This window comes from Macrosteles quadrilineatus, unplaced genomic scaffold, assembly GCF_028750875.1.
Source record: "Macrosteles quadrilineatus isolate MER2022 unplaced genomic scaffold, UCM_ALF_1.0 Scaffold_3__2_contigs__length_128488019, whole genome shotgun sequence".
Taxonomy (NCBI): domain Eukaryota; kingdom Metazoa; phylum Arthropoda; class Insecta; order Hemiptera; family Cicadellidae; genus Macrosteles; species Macrosteles quadrilineatus.
This window is the reverse complement of record NW_026542596.1, coordinates 88626622-88652235: the sequence shown is the minus strand read 5'-3', so window position 1 is coordinate 88652235 and position 25614 is coordinate 88626622. Positions and strand designations below refer to the sequence as shown.

Sequence of the window (25614 nt, the reverse complement as noted above, 5' to 3'; positions counted from 1 at the left end):
TCTGGGATAGCCCTATCCTGCAATCAAAGTATAGTACAGGTGTTAAAAGTAAAAAATGGAGAGAAAAGGACTCGATACTGAGCAGAAAATAATTTAATTACTCTCAAAAGAAAAGTACACTCAATCATAGTAAAATGATACCAAACAATTATTCTGTAATCTCAACATAACAATTCATTCAAAAATCATAATGTGTCAAAATTATAAAAGTTCATATTTTTATAGCAACTGGAAAAATACAAAACAAAATATAAACCATAGATTATTTAAATCAAATGTTTGAATACTATATCTAATAACAGTACAAAGTATTGCACCCTTTAGGTCTAGATTTGTAAAATATGTATGTTTTTATTTTATTGAAACTAATAAATTCCCTGTAAAATGGAATTGCTCATTCTGAATCTGGAAACATCGCATTCCTGTTATGTATAAAATATATCCCAAAATTTGGTTGGGAAACCTAAAAAATCTTGCTAAAAGGCCTATCTATATAAATCGGATATAGTCTACCAATTAGGGGTTTAGTCGTTTGACTTTGAACATTCCACTCCTATGTCAAGCTTGTCCAATTGTTTATTATTTTTTTCAGATTTTTTTGTTCCACCTACACACCCAAGAACGTACGCTCTAATCCGGAACCATTTTAACACATTACTTCAGGCTACTAAAAGATCGCAGCATAGATAAAATCCTTTGGTGATTGGCCGGATTTGAACCTCGGACATCGGGGCCATAAGTACCGCACTCTTGACCAACGTGATCCCCCCAGCGCACTCTCCAAACTGGCCCATACAGTCTATTCAGTATCCGAAAATGAATGCTTTAACACTTTGGTTACTCTTATATCCGCACACGGTATATATTTTATAAGGTTGGCCACCGGTAGTGAGGTGAGTGACGTCATCGATGGTATAACCCCCGGACCCGGACACCGCGTTGTCAGCCACTCTTCACTCTTCAGTCTTCAGTCGTCCGCAAGATGGCGTTGTGGAAAGTAACGTCCGCGCTCCTGGTGGTAGCCCTGGGGATATTTACTGTACAAGGTAGGTAAACAATGATACTCCATAGTTTTCAACTCTGTGTAACATTTTTGAGCGGAGCGAGCGAAGCGAGCGAAGCGAGCGAAGCTCTTTGGGATCAACTTCAATGCAACAAATAGAGAAACATCACTCAATAACGGCTGAACGCATTTCAGCCAAACTTAACAAAATTACTTAGACTAATAGTGAGATGGTTTTTAAACAAACAAATTTCAATTAGATAATGCTAATGCAATTTAAAACGAACTTAAAATTTCCAATTTTTAACATTAGGCTTATGGGAGTAAAGTAGCCATATGACAGTTTTTTGTTTACAAGAAAAATGTAAACAAGAGAATCATAAGGTATTTCTGAACTTTCTAGACTTTTCTTTTTAACGTTTTTAAATCATTCCTATGATCTTAATAAACATGAAAATACCGTTAAAACATTTTTTAAGGCGCGGAATTCACTACAAATTGCGAAAATAAACGGAACTACTTTCTCAATGCGCGGAGCATGTCGCAGTGACTACTTACTTACTCTTGGGCACCTATTTGTGTTGCCAGCTGATTAGAAACAGTCAATGTTAGAAATAACGATTTAATAAGCGATATATCGAACCGCATCGAAATCTATATTTAATCCGATAATACCTCACAGGTTATATTATGTTGAATTACATCGACGATACAGTAAGTTATTACACTTATTAATAAAACGCAGATTGAACACTGATCTAATTTAGGCATGTGGTGAAGGTAGGTCGAGGTTTATGAATATTCGTGACTACATTGTGTTTTGAAGTAAGGTTAGACTAGGAAGGTAAAGTGTAGGTTATAGGTAGGTGATCGGTTTATTTATTTGTGTTGCACCATATTATTTTTTATTTTTTGGAATAGTTTTAACAAATCATCTACAGTATTCTAGCATTGACTCCAGGCCTATATAAAGTCAATGATAATAGCAAATTACTACATACAGACCAAAAGAAAAGAACATTTAGATTTGGACCTTTGACCATATTAGTTTTGCACTAATATATAATTTATGAAATTAATGTGAAAAGTTGTATATCATTAAATACTATTCTGTAATAGCCAATTAATAATTGTTTGGCAAATCCTCATTTTAATGGCTCGGCTGAAAATGGAATCTGCATTTTGTGAAACAGTAATTTGGTAACAATTCAGTAATTTCAAATGTTGATAACAGTAGTCTATCCTATATAAATACTGTTATTTGATTGCCAGGCCACGGACTATACATACGTCCAGTTACAGCCGTAATAATAAGTAAATAATTAATTACCTGGGCTTATAGAAGTAAACTTTTAACCACGGTATGGATGTGTCTAGGGCTGTCCAATGGTTTTATTAAGGCCAGTATTAAAATGCCGTCTCTAAATCGTCCCAATAATGGTAGAAGACCTACATTCCAGTTACATTACAATCATATCCTCCATCAAGAATACTTGGTATTAACAATCATAAACTATTTCCAGCAAAGAAAGCTGAGTTTAACCGATTGCAATGGTTGAAATGAAGACCAATGTTTATGTTGCACAGTTGAATTTAAATGCCAAATTTCCCCTCCTGATGTTAGGCCCTATACTTTAATACTCGTTTTTTAAATAGTTACTGTTTTTTTTTTTACACTTAAATACTTTAACCGATTGTAAGGGTGAAAAATTAAGTCCATTTTTTTTGTTGTAGGCTACAGTTGAATTTGAATGTTAAATTTCCTTTCTCTTTTTTATACTTGAATGCCCTTTTTGGATGTTAATATTAGATTCCAAATACTGTAATATTTTTCTGGTCAAAACTACCATAATGCACTTCTGGAAGAGGTATCTGAATAACAAGATGTAGTTAAAACAAATTTGAATTATTATAATTTTTATCAATAAAACAAGCATTAGTATATCTATTGACTTTTTTACATTTAGTTACTTATACAAATATCAAATCACGTTTGTTCCGCTCAACTGGCTTTCACCTCTCTGAAAGCAACCCTAGTTAAATTATCGAAATATTTTACAGAGGTGTTATCTATATTCATGTTGTATTCAGAATTTATTGAGTAGGAAATTAGACTGATTAATTTTATTTGAGGTCCAATGTTTTTTTTGTAGGACAATATTGTGGGAGTTATGAAATACCTAATACTTTTTTCCGACGTAGTTTAGGTCACAATTCACACGTGAACAAGAACCAGTCACCTATAAAGTTAGTAGTATATTTGAAAACAAATATTGTTGCCGAATTAACTAAACTAAGAAAACTTTAAATTTTTTTATGTAGCTCGATTATCGGTTATCATGCGTTCTGTTTAACACCACAAACACCTACATAGTTGTACGGTATCAAATTAAATTTTACATGACATAAAATAAATTTTGAATTTGCTAAACACGTTACCTTTTCCTTAATATTTCTCTGTGATTCAGAGAAATAGCTGGTTTTAACATAGTTTAGCTGACGTTTTAAAGCTGTCGCAGTAGCCAATTAAATAGTTTGTTTTTTTATATCTCTATACTCAATACACCACTCTGTAACATCTCTTTTCCACACGCCCTATTAAACAAATTTTTACGATTTAGGTATAATTTCAAAGCTTGGTCTAGGGGAGGGGCGGATATGGTATCTAGAAAGGTAATGTTGTAGCATCCTTTAATCTATTGTTGCAGTAATGCTTACCAACTTTCTTTATAATGGTTTTAAATGTGAGTTGTAATTCGCTTTAAATTCAAGCTTGTATTGCAAGCAAGCTGGATTTAAAACATTACGGTATGCTCTTCTCACTCGTAAAATAATTCGAAATAGAAAGAACGCATGTTGAAGGATACGTGGTTTAGGGAGTAATTTTAATAGGTACACGAATTTGGTTACACAAGCAGCAAATCCCTATGGGAGTGCGCCATGAAAAATTACAAACAATATGCCTTCTACAGATTTGTTAACGCATATAAAAAACAGTTTAAAAGAGGGGGTGGAATAAGCTACAAACTGTAGAATCAGAATTATGATTGTTTAATGTAACAAATAATTAAGCACGATTAAAGGGTGAGAGGCTCAAACAGTACATTAGAAAACACTAACTAAAATCCTTCCCTAAATAGACTACAACTGTGCAGGTGATATTCCATTCCCATGTTGTTAAAGGCAAAATGAAAACACGATTTACTTAAATTGTGCCCAAGACCGAAGGTGCAGCTGTAATTTTTAAATTTTTATATACAAACATGTTTTCTATGTCAAACTGAAATAGAAGGTGTTTGTCAACAATGGTATCTTCTTCATCAACCGTCATGGAATGAAAAAGTAAATGAGGAACTGTTCACTAGTGGATGATACCATAGTCTTTTGTATACTTAAGTTATATCAATATTTAAATATAGTCAAAAGTGATAGGCTACCCTCCACGAGAAGCTTGTCCAAGCATGTTCTCTGTGAGTACAAAACTACAGATGTTCAATATAATATGTCTGCAACTGCATCAGCATCTAAAGTCAATGTGAAATACCTCCAAGAGACTACATTCTTGATGGAGTTTCCAGCTTCCCATTGACAATTGGCAATATCGCACATCCGTGCAACCTTGCAAGTGAAGGTCAGTTAGAAAATCAGCTGATGACTTTACACTCATCCAACACTCGTTAATGTCGAACAATGGACTACTTAAACACCCTTGGACCGCGACATCCGGCAGGACTTGCAGAATACATTTCGTATCAGCGACAAGTTGCTGCAAAAAAACAGAATCAAGTCTCATTTTCTACAGGCCTGAATGAACTTTCACATAGCATTGTACACCATACTACCTGCCATTCCCTGTCATTGCTTCGAGCATATGTTTGTTTCGAATCAGATAAAAAGGCTAAGCATGTATTGAACACATGTTCCTTCTTCGTAAACCTCATGTCTAATTTGGCGTTAGGTTGTAAAACTAAGTAAGTTTGACGCCTTTAAAGGTACAGTAACTAGAGGAGAGTGGTGAGTTAATCCAAGCTCCATAGTTTATCTATCGTACGTTAGATAACCAATGAGTTATCAGAAACAAACTACAACACCACGTATTTATATTAAGACTTTCCGTTTCCGAAATAAGTTCAATCATAGACTAACCAACACAAGAAATGTATGTTTTTCAACTAACACGATTAACACGAAGGAAGCATGTTTTATCTATGGTTCAATCTTTGACTTGGACGGGGCTCGAATGCATGAAACGAAGATCATTCGCCTTGGCAATACATTTACAATATCATTTTACAGATTTGTTGAGGAAGGTAGTCTATTAATACCGTCATTTATCGTTGACTAACGAGCCAATAAGAAACCAGAAACATGCTACTACATAATTTCTACAAAGACTTCTTTGTAGAAAGACTTCCTTAAAGGCTGTGTCACACTAGGCTACTTACTAGCTGCTATTTAGTAGCGGCTAGTGAAGTAGCCGCTAGTAAAAGCTGTCACACAACAAATGTCGGTAGCGGCTACCTAGTAGCAGCGATTCAGCCAGTCAGTGTCAATGCTGTGAAAATGTCGTCTGTTGGTATAAGCCGGGTTGAATTACGGCGTTTAATTTTGATGTGCGTTAGTGATGTTTGTTTCTTTTTGAGCCCATCTTCTTGCACCGCAAACCGGAATAGTCTAATTCCTGCATCAGTTGTGCAAATGCCTGTCTTTTTACTTCCCGCTTTAAATAATCAGGGCACTTAATATCCCAAAGGCATTGATATTTCCGATAAATGTTTAAAAAGTTAATTATGTCCCCACCGGACCACTTCACTTCACTCATTTTTCACAAATTTTAATTGAAACCAACTTTTCCACAACAAACCAAACCCAAACATGCACAGCCACTAGCCGCTACTACGCTAGTACACATGTCACACCGGCTACTCGGTAGCCGCTAGTCAATCACGTGACTCACTAGCCGCTAGTTAGTAGCTCGGAAAATTGGACATGTTCAATTCTCGACGCTAGTGAAATGAGACTAGCGCGTTACTCCTACCAGCCGCTACTGCCTATGTCAGATTGGCTATGAGTAGCCGCTATTTCGCTACCGTAGCGGATAGTAAAGTAGCCTAGTGTGACACAGCCTTAAGTTAAAGCATAGCGACTTAAGCTCAAACATATAGTGCTGAGGACGAAATATCTATGAATAAGTAAATGTAATGGCAAGTTGGACAGATCTTTAACAGGCAGAAGGAGGTACATCAATGCAGCACCGTAATGTATGGTTGGATGGCTAAAAGTAAACATAAACATAGCAGTACTGTACATAATTACGTCAAAAACTTTCTTAAAAGTTCAAAAATCGCAACAAGGACGACATGTCACTATGCATAAACATGTAAGTTGTTGTGACATCTTCAAGATATCTTTATGAAGGTGGTACATTGATACGATGATACATTGATTGTGCATTGATACGATGGTATTAAAAATGGTGTAACCGTAAATAAATAAATAAATGATCGATGCCGTCATGTATCGTTGACTAACGAACCAATAAGTATACAGAAACTACTACGTACCTTCGACAAAGACTCCCTTTCTTGTGACAAGCATACGACGAGGAGGCGATGAATGTTTCTTTAAAGCAAGGTCGACACCTAAGGGCACATATTGGCAAGATCGACATATTCCTGAGAAATTGACGAAACCCGTCATGTATCGCTGACTGACTAGCCAATAAGTAAACAGAAACATAATAGTACACGTAATTTCGACAAAGACTTCCTTAATTAAGTTCTAACATCACGACGGGGCGGGACCGGCCTTGGTTCGCCCGTTATGATGGATCTGGGTGTCAGAGTGTTGGATGGACCCATAACAATCACCGGGCCTTGGAGGTGGGCGGTGGTTTGGCAAATTTTTGTTCTGTAGGCCAACCTTATGGATTACGGTATTTAGCAAGCCGCCAAGATGATTCACGTAAACGAGAATATAACACAAACTATAGTAAAAAAATGACGCAGTAAAATGCAATATACTGTACTTGCATCAATTTAGATACCCTACCTTTAAAAACTGCATATTCTCATCTTAGTGCATTCTCTGACGGCAGGTAGGCTACTTTTAATACTTTATTATGAAATCGCGACCATACGAATGTGTAGCTATTTTAAGCCAAGTTTGAATGGAAATGAGTGTAGGATGAGTGGCGCGATCTTGTTGTCTTGTCAGTGCCTAAGGCCGACATGTTCCTTAGACCATGGACTAAGGAAATATAAGTAATTCTCCTTAGTCTATGCTTAGACACAGCTGTTATACCTATGCAGTTATACCTAGTTATACCTATGCAGCCAATGGCAACGAAAAGGGACCTACAATTCATGGTGGAATCCGAACGACATTTTTTCCTTGTAATTAACAAATTGGTCTACTTATCAGGATAGTAGGCCTCCTGCGGATTGTCGTAGTACTCACTACTAGTCCGGACATCAATCCACACCAGGGAGTATCGCATCCACAGTGCATGCCTATAAATGTCCACAATTCGTTATAATGGCATTCGTAAGGATGCATGGATCTGCCTAGACCTCGTAAGATGTTTATTTTTATTCACCTACATGTTGTAGCCACCCTTGTAACCACTATGACAAATCCTCAACATACCAACATGAAAACATATAAAAGCATACCCTTCAAATTTTAAAACAGGACGAGAAGTCTACTTGCACCAGTTACCCATTCCAAAACATTTGATATTGTGCACTGTTATTGCCGAGCCTTACACTTTTGTGAATCTAAACAACACAAGTAAATGCAGCGATCAACGAGCAGGATGTACTAATGACGTGAACAAGTATCCAATTAAAAATTATGTAAATTAAATAAACGAGCCATATAAAGGTGTTACTCATTGTCGAGAATGTGTTAAATTGAAACTAATCTGAATCAATAGATTTGATACCAAACTGATCTTAAAAAATTTCCATTAACAAAGACATTCAATCACATATGGCAGTAGAGCTCAATTACATGGTATTGCAACATCCATTCATAATATTTCTTTGCGTGTTTAAGAAAACAATTTAATATAATGCAATTACATACATTTTGAACGTTAAATTAGTTTAGTTGTCCATCGAAACACTATTTTCACAATGTCTGATCTCATTGAAGACGTTGGATTAGCCTGCATTTCGAATACCGTATTAACAATCATACTAGGTACTTGCTAGGTATCATTCGACATTCATGATTAATTATGAATAACTTCGTAGCGAAAATGAAAATGGAAGTGGAAAACAAAGGAAATGACGAAACCAGTCAGCTATAGGAGACACTACCTTCAGGGCCTTCTATAGTCAGTCGCTCGATCAGTGGTCATTCACTCATTGGTCCACGGCCATTAGCTGAATCATTAGTAATAATTAAGGTGTTTAGATTGCCATAACCTTTCCTCTGCAAAATAGGAATTCTAGATGACAGATATTTAATTTCCGTTATCGTTCAGCTTTTTAGGATACGGTATTGGACCTTTCAACACCAGAGTGAGGAAAAATGTTTAACAACGAGATTTGGTTTAAAAATGTATTTTTTTCATCAACACTGGAACACTGAGATTGTGAAATTAATATGACGACAACAATGAAAAACTTCCAGCATAATGGTCCTCCAATGACGTACAGTTTCTTTTTATAGTTCAGTTATCCTACGATTGTTGGACTTAAAAGAAAATTGATTGGAGGTGGATTCTGACTAACAAAAAAATGTCTTTTCGCCGAATTACTGAGGTAGTTAAATTTCTTGGGATCTATGCCGTGAACAACGAATAAACAACTACTAGAAAAATAGGCCCTCTAGATGACGGATTTCCCTTTCCTGTTATTGGGTTGTTTTGACAATTATAAGATTTTCGTACGTCTTTACCACACTTCTGAAATTGAAACGTTTACCTTACCAATTCATGTAGCGTAGCGGCAATGCCGTCAACAATGAATAACTGCCTAACCTAAGACGATCCCTGTATCACTTTGTTGTGACTCCCAGATAGTTTCGTACCTAAGTAGGATGGGTGTCGCGAGGTCAAAGACTCCGGTTGACCTCCAGGACATCGGACATCTTCTGGAGCCAAGGTCGCCGCCCATGTCGGCCCTCGGCCCCCGCGGAGTCCTTCGGTTGTGCAGCCATTATGGATAATTGATTCTAAATATGAGTCATAATTTCTCCGAAACTACTCAATATAGACTGTGGAAATACGTGATAAAATCATTATAATGAATGTAATTTTAGAATGTGTTATTAAAATTTGTATTCATTGAAGGTTCATGATTTCTAACTTTATAGACACAAAATATAACGAAAGAAAGGATTAAATTTCCTTGGTCAGATGATTAATTGTAGATTATTGTATATAATTTTTGGGATGTTATTGGTGGTGTTTTCGTTCATAGTCCCAGTGTAGATCTGATGTATAATATACATGTCAATACCGTAGTAATTACACACTCTTACCATAGGTTTTGAGGGACATTGCCTAACATTTAGAGTTCCAGTGAAGGAAGAGAGTTGAATGGAGTGTGAGTGTAATGCCTTGTGTTATGTAGCTTTGTTGCTGGCTAAGACCAGCTGTTTCATTAATTAGGAGGACCATTAAAAGCCATGATCAAGGACAGCTGGGTCCAGTTTCGAACCATCAAAAAGCTACACTTTTTTCTCAGGATCAGACTGGAGACCTTTTGATTACTAGGCTGCTAGAACTATAACCACTCAGCTACCCAGCTATAAATTGGGTGACTCCCGAAACTGATTTTTATAATTAGTGTCAATCCCAAATGCATAAGACTTCTGACTAAACATATTCTAGATCTAAATAAATATCTTAACAATCTAACCCTCTCCTGATCTGATTGCAGGCCAGCTGAAGGTTGAGCCAGTGACTGAGATCTGTCTGGGTTGTATCTGTGAGGCTGTGTCCAACTGTAACCGCTCCCTCCAGTGTACCGGGGACGTCTGTGGAATCTTCCGCATCACTTGGGCCTACTGGGCAGACGCCGGCAAACCTCTCCTCACACCCCAGGAGGACGTCAACGCCGCCGACGGTGAGTCAACTGGATGAAAAGTAAAATGTGTCCCGGGATGGAATTACTTATTAACAAAATGAGTGTCCTCCCATGGTTCCTGCCTTAGTTCATTTTAAATTTAGATTAAGGGCATATTTCTAGTAAAACCGTGATTTCCCACCTTAGACAGAAATTACGTTAATTTCAGAGCACATTTTCAGTAGAAGATTCTAATGAATTTTAATACAACTACACTTATCCCCTGGCTTTTTGCGAATATTATTTTCAAATTTTATCGTATACTTATCCTGTTGTATTTTTGTACCCTGGGGTAGGCTAAGCAAAACCAGATCACACACCTTCCATGGAGGGGGGGGGAATTAACAAATTAACACAATTTTCAAATTATTACAAAAATATATAGACAGTTGTACATATTAGAGCCGATTATATTGTGAGGCAAAATTTAAGAGTAGGTACCAATACAAAATTTTCTAGAAGATAATCTTTTACATTTTCCATCTACAACCAAAATGTATGAAAGGTGTGGTCAACAGCAGCCTTTGAAAAACCCAACTTTATGGATGGACAGTATAAGTAATCACTAATCATAAGGCCTTTGGTAATCTGTCTGGACATATCATACTTTGGTTATCTTACTCCTTTTACTTAGTATCAAAACATGTAAAAGAGGTAAAAATGGAGATGTTTATTATTGCTTAATTCATCACAAATTTCCTATAGTGATCTTGTTTGCTTAATGTTTTGTCTGTTTCAGCTTACACAAGATGTGTCAATGACCCCCCTTGTGCTGGTAAAACTGTCACTGGATACATGAACAAGTTTGCTCAGGTCAGTGAAACAATTAATTGTTAAGCAATTTTTTTTCTTATGTATTATATTTTGTGCAGACTGAGTGAAGTGCCAACAGTATACCACTATTTTGGTCTCACAGTTCTACTGAATTGTTTTAACATATTACTACCTACTTCAAACACCTGCACCAGTCTTCGTTATAGTCTTTCTGGCTACAAGATAGTACCTTGGAATTGATTCTGTTTGCACTTCCTTCTCTTCCCTGATTTTGTCCCCTGGTTACTGTTGAACAAAATTTTCTCCTTAAAAATTAGCAGTTAAATCGATAAATCCTCTCTGAAATTTTTGGAAGTTTTATTGAATAGTGACAACGGCTCCAGTTCAGTTGTTCAATACAATCAGCTGATCTTTTGTTGCAATCTGGGTGACGTCAGCATATGACGGGAATAGCACACCTATGTATTTTCCTTCCACTATGTAGCAACACCTTATCCCTTCAATCATTTATACAATTGATCTAAATATTTCAGGATTGCAATGGAGACGGAGTTGTCAATTGTTACGACTACGCAGCCATTCACAGACAGGGAGGGTACGGATGCCGCAGCCCCCTCGATGCCCAATACCAGGACAAGTTCCAAAACTGCCTCAAACAAGTCGAGCCTTACCTCAACCAAGGATAAACCTCCGCAGCAACAGCCATTCAAATTCTGCTTCTAAATGTGTGTTAGAGTAACAAACAAAGTGACAACTGAAATTAAGTAACCAGTGACAAAGTAATATTTATTAAAGATTATTTTGAGAGGTGCCTGAAATTGGAGAGTGTGGTGAAAATTTTACTTTAAGATAAAGAGTAAACATTGTCCATAGTAATTTTACAAAAACCAATAAAAGTTTTAAAATATCGACTAAAACTTTTGTGAGTTTTGACGTTTCCAAAAACAATAATGACATTTTCTGATATTCAATTCAATTATGAGGAAGGAAAATATACATTGGATAATGAATTGTAGATAAGTATATTTATTTTATAGTTGTAAGAAAAAAATGAGAAGTCAAGATACAGTAGAGGATAGAATAGAATATGATAAAATCCCCTTCTACATGTGCCAAATTAATTAGACTCTTAAATAAAAATCTGAAGGGAACAATTAAACTACAAGCAAGAATATTTTAATAAAAGTTTTGCTTGAATTGATAACTTGTAGCTGGATTTTGAGGAATAAAAACACATAAAATAACAAAATGAAGGTTTTCAAAAATTGGTTTTAGTATTGGTAAAGCTGTGAATTTTATATCCGAACCGAATGTGTGTTAAGATTTAAAACCTTATGACAATTAATTATAAACTGGTAAATATAATTGAGTATTTATTTTTGTCCTACATCTATCTAGGTAAACCTTTTTACAAATGAGACGAACATAGATATGTTTTCACAGACATTATGACAAGATTAGACAAACCTCTGTTGTGGTAATGTAACCAAGAAATAATCATTGGGGGCGTTTTGTGTAAAGTGCACATTTATGTTAACTCCACAGCACATATTACAAAAAAACCTTTTTGCGTTTCAACCCATTTTCAGCTTGAGATCTCTGTTTCCTTCTGATCACACCTCTTCAACTAACTCTGAGACTAAAACAGCTAAAATTGCATCCACTTAGATTTACATGACACTTGTATTTACATGACAAGATTATACAAACCTCTGTTGTGGTAGTGTAACCAAGAAATAACCATTGGGGGCTTTTGTGTGAAGTACACATTTATGTTAAACTCCTCAGCACATAGGTATTACAAAAAAACCTTTTTGCGTTTCAACCCATTTTCAGCTTGGGATCTCCGTTTCCTCCTGATCACACCTCTTCAACTAACTCTAAAACTAAAACAGCTAAAATTGCATCCACTTGATAGAAACTCACATTTAAATTTCTTTATTTGTGGGTTGTTTACTTCTTACAAATAGGGCTAATCTCACAGCGAGCGTCCAAACTTTGTTACCAGAGTTTGATCACATAAGATAGATTAGACGAGAAATTGTTTAAAATTATGGTTATAAATCAACAAAACTGCCTAAAGTCTCAAGTTATTCTCAATTTTCAAGTTTTTCAAAACTCTTCTTCTGTCAAAGATCACCATTTAAAAATACACAATTAAAACCTCTAAGCAATGTTACGATCATAACTAAACCCAGTTCAAAACAACTTCTGGCTTTCTTTTAAATTGAATTAGACGAAAGCTTTTGAGAGTTTGTTGTAAAAAACAGGAACAAAATACGCAAAGCCCTTTTTGAATTTTGTGATGAACCTTGCTATACCGAGCACTCCCCAGAGAACCATTCTGCGAAGAGTATGTCCAGAGGCACTGGGCTCTCCAATAATGAGGTGCGAAAAGAGAATTTAAAGTAAAACATATTATTTAAACAAGAATATTCAGAATTACAACAAAACTGTATCTGCTATCTTAACTTTGAGCAACAAATCCATGACAACCGTCCATGAGGAAAATTAGTATTTATAATCAAATATCGCTGTGCCTAAATTATGGAGAGTAGTACAAACAGAGTAGATGGAGAGGAGGAGAATGGAAGTGGAGAAACTGTACAGTTCCAGCGGAAAGATGGAGTAGAGAAGGACGGATATATCTGCTTCCCTGTGGAGGCTGAAGAGGAAGTAGTGGTGGAGGAGGAGAAGGAGATAGAGGACGTTGAGCATGAGTTCTCTACTTGTCCAGAAGATCCTAGGTAATAGAGGATTCAAACTTTATTAATTGCTAGGGATTAAGGGGTAGATTTTTCTGAAAAAAAAACTATTATTCTCATTATATAGATCAAACATTGAACATTTTTCCAAACGTCAGAATGAAAGCATACAATGTAACCTACACATTGCAATTGCAACCATACAATGGGGTTTTGTTTGAATTGTGTGTGGAAATAGCACTACTGTTTTAAAAGGTTGACATATTGATGGAACCTTCTACTCTCATTCTTCATTCATAGTTGGTGTTAACGCATCCAGGTCACCTGGGGATCTCAAATAATTGATTAATTGATTGATGTGTTGACAAATATAACCACTATGCACCTCAAAAGGTGGAAGTTAACCTTTTAGTACACACAGTATACACACTATAGTGCAAATTACATCTTATATGGGTGTTACTTTCCAAAGGAGTGTTTTTCTACACCATTGGCTTCTAAACGATTTTAAGTGAACAGCTCAATCCATGGTCTTATTACTATCACAGAGAAGTAAGGTACAGATGAAAAATTCAATGGTACACTTGTGTACCATCTCATGTACTACAACCCTCATGGTGTAGGAAGACCCTGTGCGATAGGAATCTCTACCATTGACTATATAACACTATACAGTATAGTCAATGTCTCTACACAGCACTCGCCATTAGGGCTCTTCCTTGCTCGTGACAAATATATTTCCGCCCCAACATACCACAGCTCAAAGTGCTCAGTCGTCCCATAAGTGAGATTCCTCTGTACCTTACTTCTCTGTGTTACAACATCATTAATTGATAGCACAATAACAAACGGTCTTTGGGTTCAGTATCACTCCCGAGATTGGAACTTGTAACTTTCATACTTAAAGGGTCAGGAAGGATAACATTTGGCTACTTGGACTGTAGACTACAAGTAGTCCAATGAGTATGGCTAATAAAGAAGTAATCAATGAATTCACCAAAAGATCATTTAATAAATCTCAAACGGTTAATTGCATAAAATTAAAATACTTCAATACAATCTATTTAAAGACGTTAGAGTGAATTTATTGCATATATTTGGAGATAACAAACCAAAGTTTATAGTGTTTCAGAAGTACCTACATTAAGGTCAAAGGTTTGACAACCAAGAGTGTTTAAACATTTTGGACAGGTTTGAATAATTATAGAATATTCAGTACCGGTACCTATTAATTAATTACAAATACGTAACATTAAAGATTACTTTCTTAAAATTTTAACGACACACATAAGAATATACACTTTTATTGTTGTGCAACAAATAAGAACAACAATTGAAATTAAAAACAAATGTTTTCATTACATTTATTAGGGACTATAAACTTGTTGTTAGATCTTATAAGATAATTTATTTTCCAAAAAATGGCAAACACAGATACATACACAGTGGCTTTAGAACAAAAGTACAAGGATATAATTCCCACAAAGACTGTCCATCTGTGTGTGTTCATTTTGAAGATAATTTCAAATTGATTTACTTTAAAATAAATTGTTACCTAACAAATAAATAAATAGTCACTAAAGACTACAAGATCGCGCCGCTCATCCCACACTCGATCTCCATTCATACTTGGCTTAAAATACCTACTTTGTATGGTCGCCATTTCAAAAAAGTATTAAAGTATCATTTTTCACTGTTTGTTAACTTACCTAAATGAGAACAGGTTTACTGCATTAGAAACTAAACTGAAGTTACATTTGCAACAATATAACACCTACAACAATTTTCTAGATTCCAACAGACCAATAGGACCAAGTGGTGTTACCGGATGTACGTGGACTACCAGTCCTGTAGACACCTGTTGGGTGAGAATGCTAAACAGTGTAACTACTTCTACCGCTGCTACAACTCAATCTGTCCCAACGCTTGGATCGAGAAATGGGACGAGCAGAGAGAACAAGGGACATTTCCTTGCGACACCACCAAGGACTGCCCCAACCTAAACGCTAAATGCGAGGAGCAAAAACCTTGTCCTTAGAGTGTCTTTTGGGTGTTTCTGTATGTTCACAAGTTAAATAAATAGGGTCTTCCTGTGGTTGTTTTGATTTTTTTTCTCAGTTTATTCATATAATGACCTGGGGACCGAGCCATGGTTTGGTAAACGGTAGTATATTTCCATTGTGCCCCTATATGAGTAATCTTCAGTGTAATCTTTGCTCAATAGTAACAACTGATATTTTCCCCTTTGTACTGTATTTTGTAATTTGCTAGTATACTGTGAATGGCTTGTTATAAACACATGTTACAAGTCTTTTATTTACTTTTTCCTTGCTATATTGTTCAACTAACTTGGTTATTTGGCAACATAAGGCCATAACATTAAAAAATGTTGACTTTCAATTTAATTTTTACGTGATTAGATTTTTATTGACAGTTTTAACTGCATTACAGCAAATTTTTGGAAAGAAATTAATTATTTACAACATTTAAAGGAAATAGTCAAAGCCGTTTTCGAGATATTTGTGCAAGCAAGCATACAGGCATAACTTACATACATACAAGCAAACATTGCTCATATAAGAGTATAGGATAAAACACCAGTTTTGAGAACCTCTTAATTTTGTTAAGAGTTTGAATGTTATGCGATTTGTTGAAGGGTTAAAAGAAATTTGATGAAAAAAAATGTTCATTGCAATGCCAATTAATTAATTTGACACTTAAAACTGGCTGTTAAACTATTTGTTTTTAAGCCCTACATGATGGCTGTAATGGAAATTTGGCATTATGGGGTAAAAATGTGAAAAAAACCACTTTTTGAAAAATTTGAAAAATTCCAAAGCATTCTCTTCCCATTTTCCTAAACTTGCTGGTTCACAAACTCATTCGAGGTTATCCCGTCTGACACATTCATGCTAAACTAAATCAAAATGGGACCAAAATTGAGTGTTCATGTTTTCAGACACACATATATGAAAATTTGTTTCTGGCCTCTGGGGACAGAATTAAAAAAGTAAATCGAGATCTTATCGTGCGACCTAAGATAATAGTGGTAGCTTGTTCTCTAATTGGAAACTAGCTAATAAAATAATAATTCAAAATTCTTAAGCCAAATTCGGTCTGTGCAGGGACATGGTTAATTTTCTCACATTAAAACCTGAAGGCAAGGCACTGAGTGATTCCATCCTTAGTGGAACCAAAAACCCTTTTGCCACCAACGAAGGGTCAAAATTAGATACTTATCAGACCAGGGTTTGGGCAGTTTCCTACAAAAATGTAAAAAATGTCAATGGATTAAAAAGTCATATGAAATGTTCAAGTGGCGTACACCACAAAAAAACATTAAGATTAAAATGTATTTATATTTTTAAATGAAATACACCACTACAAAGTCTGGTACACTGTGTCAAGATACAGACTTACAGACTTATTATGTTGTTTCGACATAATTTCGCATCAGAAACCAACAATACACAAAATGACCATTTATATTTCTAAAAAAATTGTAACATTGCACTCAATATTTTGTTACATTTTCATGGGTGCAGATTGTGATGACGCTCTTGGGAGAGGTCTGGCAGTGTGATCACTTATCACTCATTATCTACTGAGCAGAAGATACATATGGGTCAGTCGCCCACAGTCTCCCAGCGAAGTCTACATCAATGTGTTGTGTGTTGAATGATTGTTTATGAAACTGTGCACAATTTTCTCGATTAGCGTGGATCTGGATGTAATTGATTTTCTTATAAAAAGGTATGCCTAGTAAAATGATTAAGTTGCATATTTTTATTACTGAATCATCATGTCATTGAATGATTTGCAAAAGAAGGGAGGATATAAAGGAAATTGATTGTAGGATATTTTAATGTTGAAAATTAGGTTTAAATAATAAAAGTACCATGACGGGCCTTGCACAATCAGACTCCGATAGACGTTTGTATATAAAATTGTAACTGTAAGATACAATTTAATATGTCAAAGAGCATGATAATGATATTTTGGTTTAGACGAATAACTATTATATCACTCGAAATAGTCATTTTTGACTAACATAATTTACAGTGTTACAAAAACAAAACTATTTATAGAAAAATATTTTTTTTTTAAGTTGCCAAATGAAATTATAAGAGAACCAAATTAAAACTCATTCAAATGCAACTTGAACAATTATTTGATAGACAAAGCCTTGTACCGTACTCATTCAAAAATCTAAGCCTACCTGAGGACTTCATACCAACTCAAAAAATCTTGTTGTGTTCTTATATCACTTTTTAAATATTTTTAGTTATTACTTTGTAATACCTTGTAAATTTTACTATATTAAAAAACTCTGGAAGGCTCTGAACTATGCATGTTTACGTTTTAATGAAGAATGAAGTTATATTTTGATTTGATTTTATGTAAATTTGTTGATATGATGCATTATAAAGAGATAACAATTTAACAATTGTCCATTTCTGATTGACAAACTTAATAGAGTTAAAAAACCTTCCAAAAAAATATCTCTGGCGTTGATGGTAGGAAAATTAATAAACATCAGAAAGTTTTCCCAAAGGACTTGAACAAGATGATAAACTATTGCCAAATGATCCAATATGTTTTTCAACGTGTATGGTCCAAACAAACGTTTACAAACAGTAAAAACTAGCAAAATCATAGCACCCTAGGCAGATTACCTTTTTTAAAGCGCCTCTTCCAAGATAAACATAAAAAACTTAACAGTATAAAATTTTGCTTAAAAAATGTGGCACTTTTTGAACTAAGATTGGTTTAACTGTAGAAATTAAGTGAACTTATTTAAAGCATATTATTTTAAAAGTTTAACAAAATTTTAATCTTAAATATTTATTTTTTCAGATAAAAACCTAGAGGTAAGATGCGGATTGACAATTTTGAAGTTCATTCCTGCTGCTTTTTTATACCTTTAAGGACTGGAGCCAAACTATTTGGATTTATATCTTTGGTTAGTATATTATCAACTTAGAAATCTTGTAAGTTTCTAGTTGAGTAGGTTGGATCTAAATTAGCTTTTAACATAATGTAGTTTTACTTCAAAACAATATCATTTCAGAAAGCTATGATTTCAATCAAACCAAAAGCTACAACAGTAACACTAAAACTCTGTAGCTGATTCAAAAAATACCTACCATTAATATCCAATTCAACAAACATAAGACTGGACAGATGCCATTTGTGATTGGGCCACAAATAAATAATGCTATCTAACAAAAGATGGACATTAGATGGTAACAAGACCAGTGTTTGGACCATTCCCTTATAAAAACATAAAAATACCAATGGCACAGAAAACACAAATAAATTAGACCATTTTGTGTGTAAAATTAGGATCTGGAACCTAATTAGCTTAAAGTGTTGATAAAACATTTTAAAATAATTGTTCAAACTAATTTTGATAAAATGTTTCAGGTGGGTTGTCTTGTGGCAAGTTTCTTTTCATTCGCGGAGTTGGTGTATGAGGCGAAACATCACAGTACGTATTACTGTATATCATATTCTATTATTAAGAGGGTCTTTTTTTAAGTAAGAGTGCGTCCTCCAAAAATATAACTGGATTGATTGACGTAAGTTGTAATTATCAATTGTAATACTTAATAATTGTTACTCAATTAAAATTTGTCTAAACCCTCTGTCCCCAGGTTATATAGAGTGGATGTTAGTGCTGGAACTGGTTGCATTGTTGGTACAAATGGGCACATCAGTTCTTCTTCTGGTTGGAACATATCAGGTGAGATTTTGATTATTGTAGTACACAACTTTGAATAGCATCGGCAACAGCAGCCAATTTTGAACTGCATTAGTAGCAAAAGCGGACAAATTTCCATTTTTTTTATTGAAAAGATAGTATGGTAAATTTTATAATTGTATGCACAGAAAAATAAAAAAATTAAAGGTGTTAAAATACATTAACTACAGGCTGATTTTGAGAAAATGGTAATGTATTTTTTATTTGCGATTTTCTTGCTAAAACACTTGGAGTTTTTTATGTAGCATTTTAACACCTTCTTTTATCAGCTAATTTGCATTAAATTTGTGTTGAAAAATGGTATTTAGGGTAGTAGTTACACTCTAAAAATAATAACGCTAAGAGTTTTATGAATCTTGTCGACATGTGCAAGTTTTATGTATCTCCATAGACTTGACTTAGATTTACAAACTTGATCAATTGAATGGTGTAATAAAGAGTTACTTCACATGATTACACACTGCTTCTTAGGAAGGAAATGAATAATGTTTTTATTTACATTGTAGATTTATGATAATAATATTGTTGCTTCATTCTAAACAACACACTAAATCCTATAGTGATTATCATGAGTATTTATTGCACTTTACACTTTTTCCCTTTTTTTTTCAAGACGCTAGGCACGAACCCTGGATTGTTTTTCACACTACTTCAAGCTAGACCTAGGGGTTGCGGCATTATCACTTAGATAAAATCCATTGGTGATTTGGCGGGATTTGAACCCAGGACCTCAGGGGCCAAAGTCCCACGCTCTAACTACTAGACCAGCTCGCTCCCCCATATTATTTCACTTGGTAAACTTTTATAAAAAATGCTTACAGTTTTCTACTACTCTTCCTACCATTTTGCTTCCTTAATTGATCCTAATCTAGCCTACACTTTTATTAACTCACTTGATGTTGATGCATGGTTGAATATTATGACACATTTCAATTAAAAGTTGCTTTGTGCAGTATGCAAACTACAAATTAGAAGGATTTGTTCACTTTAGTAAGGGTTTAACAATACGGGGGACAGGAGCGACAATTGTTGCCAAAAAGTTTAATTTTGTTACATTACAATTCCAATGTAAACAGGGCTTAAAACAAGTGCTGTAGTGTAAACATATGTTCTGACTACATAAGATAACAAGATTTTGGTTGTCAACACTAAAAAACTCAACATCGAAATATAGTATTTAGCAAAAAAAACTAGCGTTCTTTGGATTGTTGCAAACTTCCCCTACATGACTGACAGGATCTGTCTCCACTTGTATTTACAGGAGGTGCAACTACTCATAAATCCAACTGGTTTAATTTTCATTCTGAACAAATTCAACTGTGGTTTATTCAATTTAGTATAGTTGATGCTGATGACAAATTTGTAATACTTCCTTTTATTGTTCACCAGGAGCAAGCTAAGCTGATTCCTCCGTGGCTCATATCCACATTTGTCTCGGCTGTGTTAGAGGTGTTCTTCATGCCTTCTGTGGTAGGAGAGATTGTCGGAGTACGCCACAGGACTATCACTCAATGGCTAATTTTTACTATCTTCATGCTATGTAAGTCTCCAAATACTAACATTTAAACAGATAAATAAATGCTAATTATAAATTCTTTCGCTAGGTTGGCCACATCATTGACAGTACAGCACATAATTTTATTTTATTTTGTGTCTATGTAAATAGCATTTTTCAGTTTTTTTTTTCATTGTAAGTGAACGGTTTAAAATTTGGTTTTGTTTGCTATCTTAAGTCGACCTTTATTGTATATCATCATTAACTGATAGCCTAGTGACAAATGTAGTCTAGATCTGGAAACAATCTAGCCAATATCGAACCACAGCAACCTTCGGATTTGAAGGCAGGCACTATACAGTCTGTAATATCAATATCAAGGACCATCTGAATGATAGGAACAATCAATGTGAAAATTATCCGAATTTCTGTACAATTGAAAGAAACTCTGTAAAAGCAGTAAAAATATATACATGGTCTTTCATATTGCAAAGGTTTAATTTACGCCTACTTCTAATTAGGGTCTCCTCCATTGAGCTCCCGTTCCAGCGAAACAAGCAAGTTAAAATCTGAAACCAATTTTGTGTTCCTTACTTCACCCACTACTATTGTAGCCGGTTTCCACCTCAATGGCATGATAAGTCTTGTCATAGTATTTTGGAAACGTCAATAAAATTGATGCTCCTGCCATGTAAAAATCACATTATGTGATAAGATTTCTGAGGGTTCTGTCTCCAGCTGTTATTGACGTCCATCGCCAGTTGAAGGACATGAAAGCTGGGACACTTTCTCAAATAAAATGGGCCCGGTGGGCTTGGGCCCAGGGACGCAAGAGGTTTTAGGTTTGCTGGGGGCACAAGAAAGAGAAAAATCCCCTAGCAAGGAAAGTGGAGAGAGGGTTAATTATCTCTCAGTCGCAAAGCGTTGAGCAAACCTCAGGCCTGTGTGAATGGAGTGAAGTTAGGGCTATGAAAATGTGTCCAAAAGTTGGAAGGAGTTTAAAGATGGGTTAAACATTTGTACGTCCAACTTCTGTCATTCATTAGTCTTGTTTGAAGTAATAAACGTTGGGGAATTTTTCATGTGAATTGTGGCGTGACTAAACAAGATAGATTGTCAAACTAATAGTAATAGAGGATGTTTATATAACGGTAGCCTCTCCAACAGTACTATGGTAAGCCCCTGAAAACTGAAACACGCTGATCAAGTGTCTTGTCTTTGAAGTGTCTTCAAATTCAATCCGTGTTTCAATCGAAACTCAATGAACACCCACTGTCGGCCCTGTTGTGCTAACATGTACAGTATGACATTATAAGACCTTCCTAACTTATGCACATTTTCTACCTCAAAACACTTTTCATACATGTGTTATATGACAGTAGTAATTAACAGAGTGATCCCTTTCCTACAAGAGCATAATTAATTGCAGAATTGTGATTCATACTTGGTGTTGGGGACAGCACCCGTTTTCTCTCAAGATTTCAAATACTATGACGAGAATAATCTAAAGCGATGAGAAATTGGCTAAAATAGTAGTTAATGAAGTAAGAAACAAAACGTTTGTCTCAGACTTAAATATCTCGCTTGGCTGCGACGGGAGCTTGACTACGGACAACACTCGTAGATGTAACATGATTATTTTTCAGTGGATGATATCTATGGGCTACTTGTAGTCTTCAGTTACTACCGCAGTTTGTCCCCTCTACGGCAACAGAGCTTGGTATGAATATTATTTTTCTTAACTCGTACTTTTTGAGTAAGCTACACAAAAGTGCAATATAAAGTGATGATTGTATTGAATTATATTGTATAAAGTTTACCCTTTGCCTGTATAAATGAGTCAAAATGTATTTTTATAATTTAGCAATAATAATAATGTTTTATACAAAACATTACTTTAAATTATTGAATACCTTCCTAATTCCCCTACATCTAAATATAAGTTAAGAATAAAATTTCTTTTAATTTATAAAAGACTTGTTATAAAAAAAACCCGCTATTTAAAGTTATGTAGCTAACAAACAATAACAACACAAAAAAGAAATACAAGGTTTAAAACAAAATGATTGCTAAATATTTTTTATAATATGGACAAATGAATAATGGTTTCACTGAAGGGAAGGAAAAATGAGAATTCTGTTGAACTTGAACTAAATTCTGCTGAACAAAGTTATCTGGACGGATGAACCCCACTCTTATCAGTGATAAGAGTTTCAAGGCCATATACAGATGCCCAGCTGACTAATAATGTAGTCTACAACAAGCATTGACCTCCTGATTTCTTTCATGATCTATAAACTCAGACACTTAAAATTGAATTAATCCTGCATTGAACTAGGGATTACAAATATGTGTGCAAGCAATCATTTTCCTCACTTTTCATCAAATTATTTCAAAATAGTGCATACAATAATTTTTTTGTATCAATTTTTATAAATACATATTGAAATAAATTATTCATTCACGTGAGATTAATAATTTTGAGTCAGAAATTATTTAATAAGATGAAAACAATGAGTTCGATAGGATTAGAAGTTGCAGGGTATGTGTGTATTAAATTTGCACCACCGTGATTACCTCAAATCAGGAAAGATATCACGTGTAAACGGTAAAAATTGTTTAAAGTCACTTACTTAGGCTTTTTAATTTAAAGAAAACCCCTTGAATGAAGTAAAAGTTCTTATTTAATTTTAACTAATTTTGTTTTAGGTCTGAGTTAGAGGTAAAAATCTAGAGGACAAAACAAGGGAGTGTTTTTGTTTTAAAAAATCTACGTTTTTGAAGTTGGTACAGAAATTGTACGCAAGACACTACTTTGCTAATACATAAGACTTGATTAAGAATTTGGCTGAATTATTGAAAATAATAAATAACGCGCCATCTAAAAATATTTGTTGTTACGCCTGACAAGCCAACTGCTCGTGAACTCTACTGAATGTGTGCATCAAAGGTTATTCGTAGTATAAAACCCCTCGGACCAATGCTGGAATGTCAGATGTTGGTCTAACGAGGTTTTATTGTAAAAACTTTTTATTGGTACTACATGCCAATATTGAATTAAATCTATAGTTCATTCTTCAACTTCACACAACTGATCAGATGTGACCAATGTGAGGTGGGGTGATCCCCTCACTATTTTTTGTCAATACTTACTAAAGAACAGATTAAAACAAATAACTATCGAGAAAGGAATAATGTGCAAAATCTGTGTTTATTCATAATAACCATACAATTCGAAATATAAACAAACTAACAATAATAAGATCTAAACAACTTATAAAAAATCAAAAAAGCACGATCACAAGTAAACTGCAAACATTAAAACTATTTTTATATTAAATGCAAATCTAAATATACACGGTTTTCGACAGAGGTAAGCAATTTCTTTATTGGCGCGAATCAATTATGTTGTAAACTAACAAAATTACACCAAGTATGCATTGTAGACAAAAAAAGTCTATCAATACTTTCGGTTTTCACCATTAAATTGTAATGTTTCAAAACTGTTCATTCGTGGTAGAAATAGGCACTTTTTAGAAAACAAAAAAGTTCTTACAAATGTGTATACATTGTAAATGTGAGGTCAAAAATGTAATATGCTTAAGGCAATGGTAGGGTCGATAAAAAAATATTGTATAAAAACTTACGATTACATTAATATGACCTTAACATTTAAAACTTTACGACAGTCAACATGGTAAAACATTTTCAGGGAGATCTCCGATTTTCAGTTGTTTCGGAACATATAACACTTAGTCAAGAAAGCCTTAGTCTGATAAGTGCAGAGGTGATAAGTTTGTAAGAATATAAAAACATTCAGTAGTAGATATGTGTAAGAGAGAATGAAAATATTGTAAAGTAATATTGCATTTTCAGCCATCCAAATTACATATAACTTATTTCCATTTGTTAACAAACATTTTTAAATAACATCGAGCCATTTTACATTTTGAAAACATTAGTGTTCCACCTTGTAAAATTGCTGCGGCCAAAATTGTTTATTTATTTGATACAAAATAAAAATATAAAAATACCAGACAATCTTTAACAGCTTTTTCAAGCTATTTAATGGTCATATAGAAACCATAATTTTTACAAAAGGATTAAACTATAAAAAAAAAACACTTTTAAAAATACATTTATGTTTTTTGGTAGGAATAGGTAAGGAATTTAATCTCATGGTAATGTAATATAGTTGTATAAACAAGTTTGAACTGCTCTACAGTCTTGGTATACTAGTTTGTATTGATGAGGGGAAATCCCTTCAAACTTTTCTTTACTCAGACAGTCTAATATAGGCCTAATATGATTATGAATTATGATGAGTTTGTAAATCCAATTCTGTTTGTAATTTATTGTCAGATTAAATATTAATCTTTATAGTTGTTATATTGTCTGACCTTTGTATTGTCCATGTGAGTAATTATTATCGCATTCATGTTACTTACTATTTTATGAATGAGTTATACTTATAGATTAAACATTTCTTTTCAATTTGAAATTTATGATTGCTTAGTGAACTTATTCAAGATTCAGTGGTCATGTTAACATTTATGAAACTTGACACTTCTACTCTGTGTAACGAATTTGTTGAAAATAAACCAACCTTTTAATACCCCAAACCTTCATCATTCAAACAATGTTTTCGGATTTTCATTATGTGACTAACTGGCAAAACATTATCACATTTTACAACAATTCTGCAGTGAAAAAGCAGAATTTTTTATTGCCTTGCAAGTGAAAAACCAGAAATTAAAGGAAGGGGCAGCACACACCTTGATTGTAAGGAAATA

At 34.4% G+C, this 25614-nt stretch overlaps 3 protein-coding genes across 3 annotated transcripts; all 3 read left to right on the top strand.

Moving 5' to 3' along the window:
- The first annotated feature begins 926 nt into the window (after nt 1–926).
- On the top strand, nt 927–12222 carry LOC128989819 (lysozyme-like). Its single transcript, XM_054411882.1, has 4 exons — nt 927–1046; nt 9898–10083; nt 10823–10896; nt 11391–12222. Exons 1-4 carry the CDS (start codon nt 983–985, stop codon nt 11541–11543), a joined length of 477 nt encoding a protein of 158 aa, XP_054267857.1. The 5' UTR covers nt 927–982; the 3' UTR covers nt 11544–12222.
- A 1122-nt stretch (nt 12223–13344) lies between these two features.
- Nucleotides 13345–15656, top strand: LOC128991019 (uncharacterized). The gene is made up of 2 exons (XM_054413726.1): nt 13345–13604; nt 15354–15656. Exons 1-2 carry the CDS (start codon nt 13405–13407, stop codon nt 15598–15600), a joined length of 447 nt encoding a protein of 148 aa, XP_054269701.1. The 5' UTR covers nt 13345–13404; the 3' UTR covers nt 15601–15656.
- A 1526-nt stretch (nt 15657–17182) lies between these two features.
- On the top strand, nt 17183–22711 carry LOC128990828 (uncharacterized). The gene is made up of 6 exons (XM_054413437.1): nt 17183–17315; nt 18420–18525; nt 18990–19053; nt 19220–19308; nt 20716–20866; nt 22468–22711. The coding sequence occupies exons 2-6, from the start codon at nt 18439–18441 to the stop codon at nt 22545–22547; spliced, it is 471 nt and encodes a 156-aa protein (XP_054269412.1). The 5' UTR covers nt 17183–17315; nt 18420–18438; the 3' UTR covers nt 22548–22711.
- Nucleotides 22712–25614: the final 2903 nt, after the last annotated feature.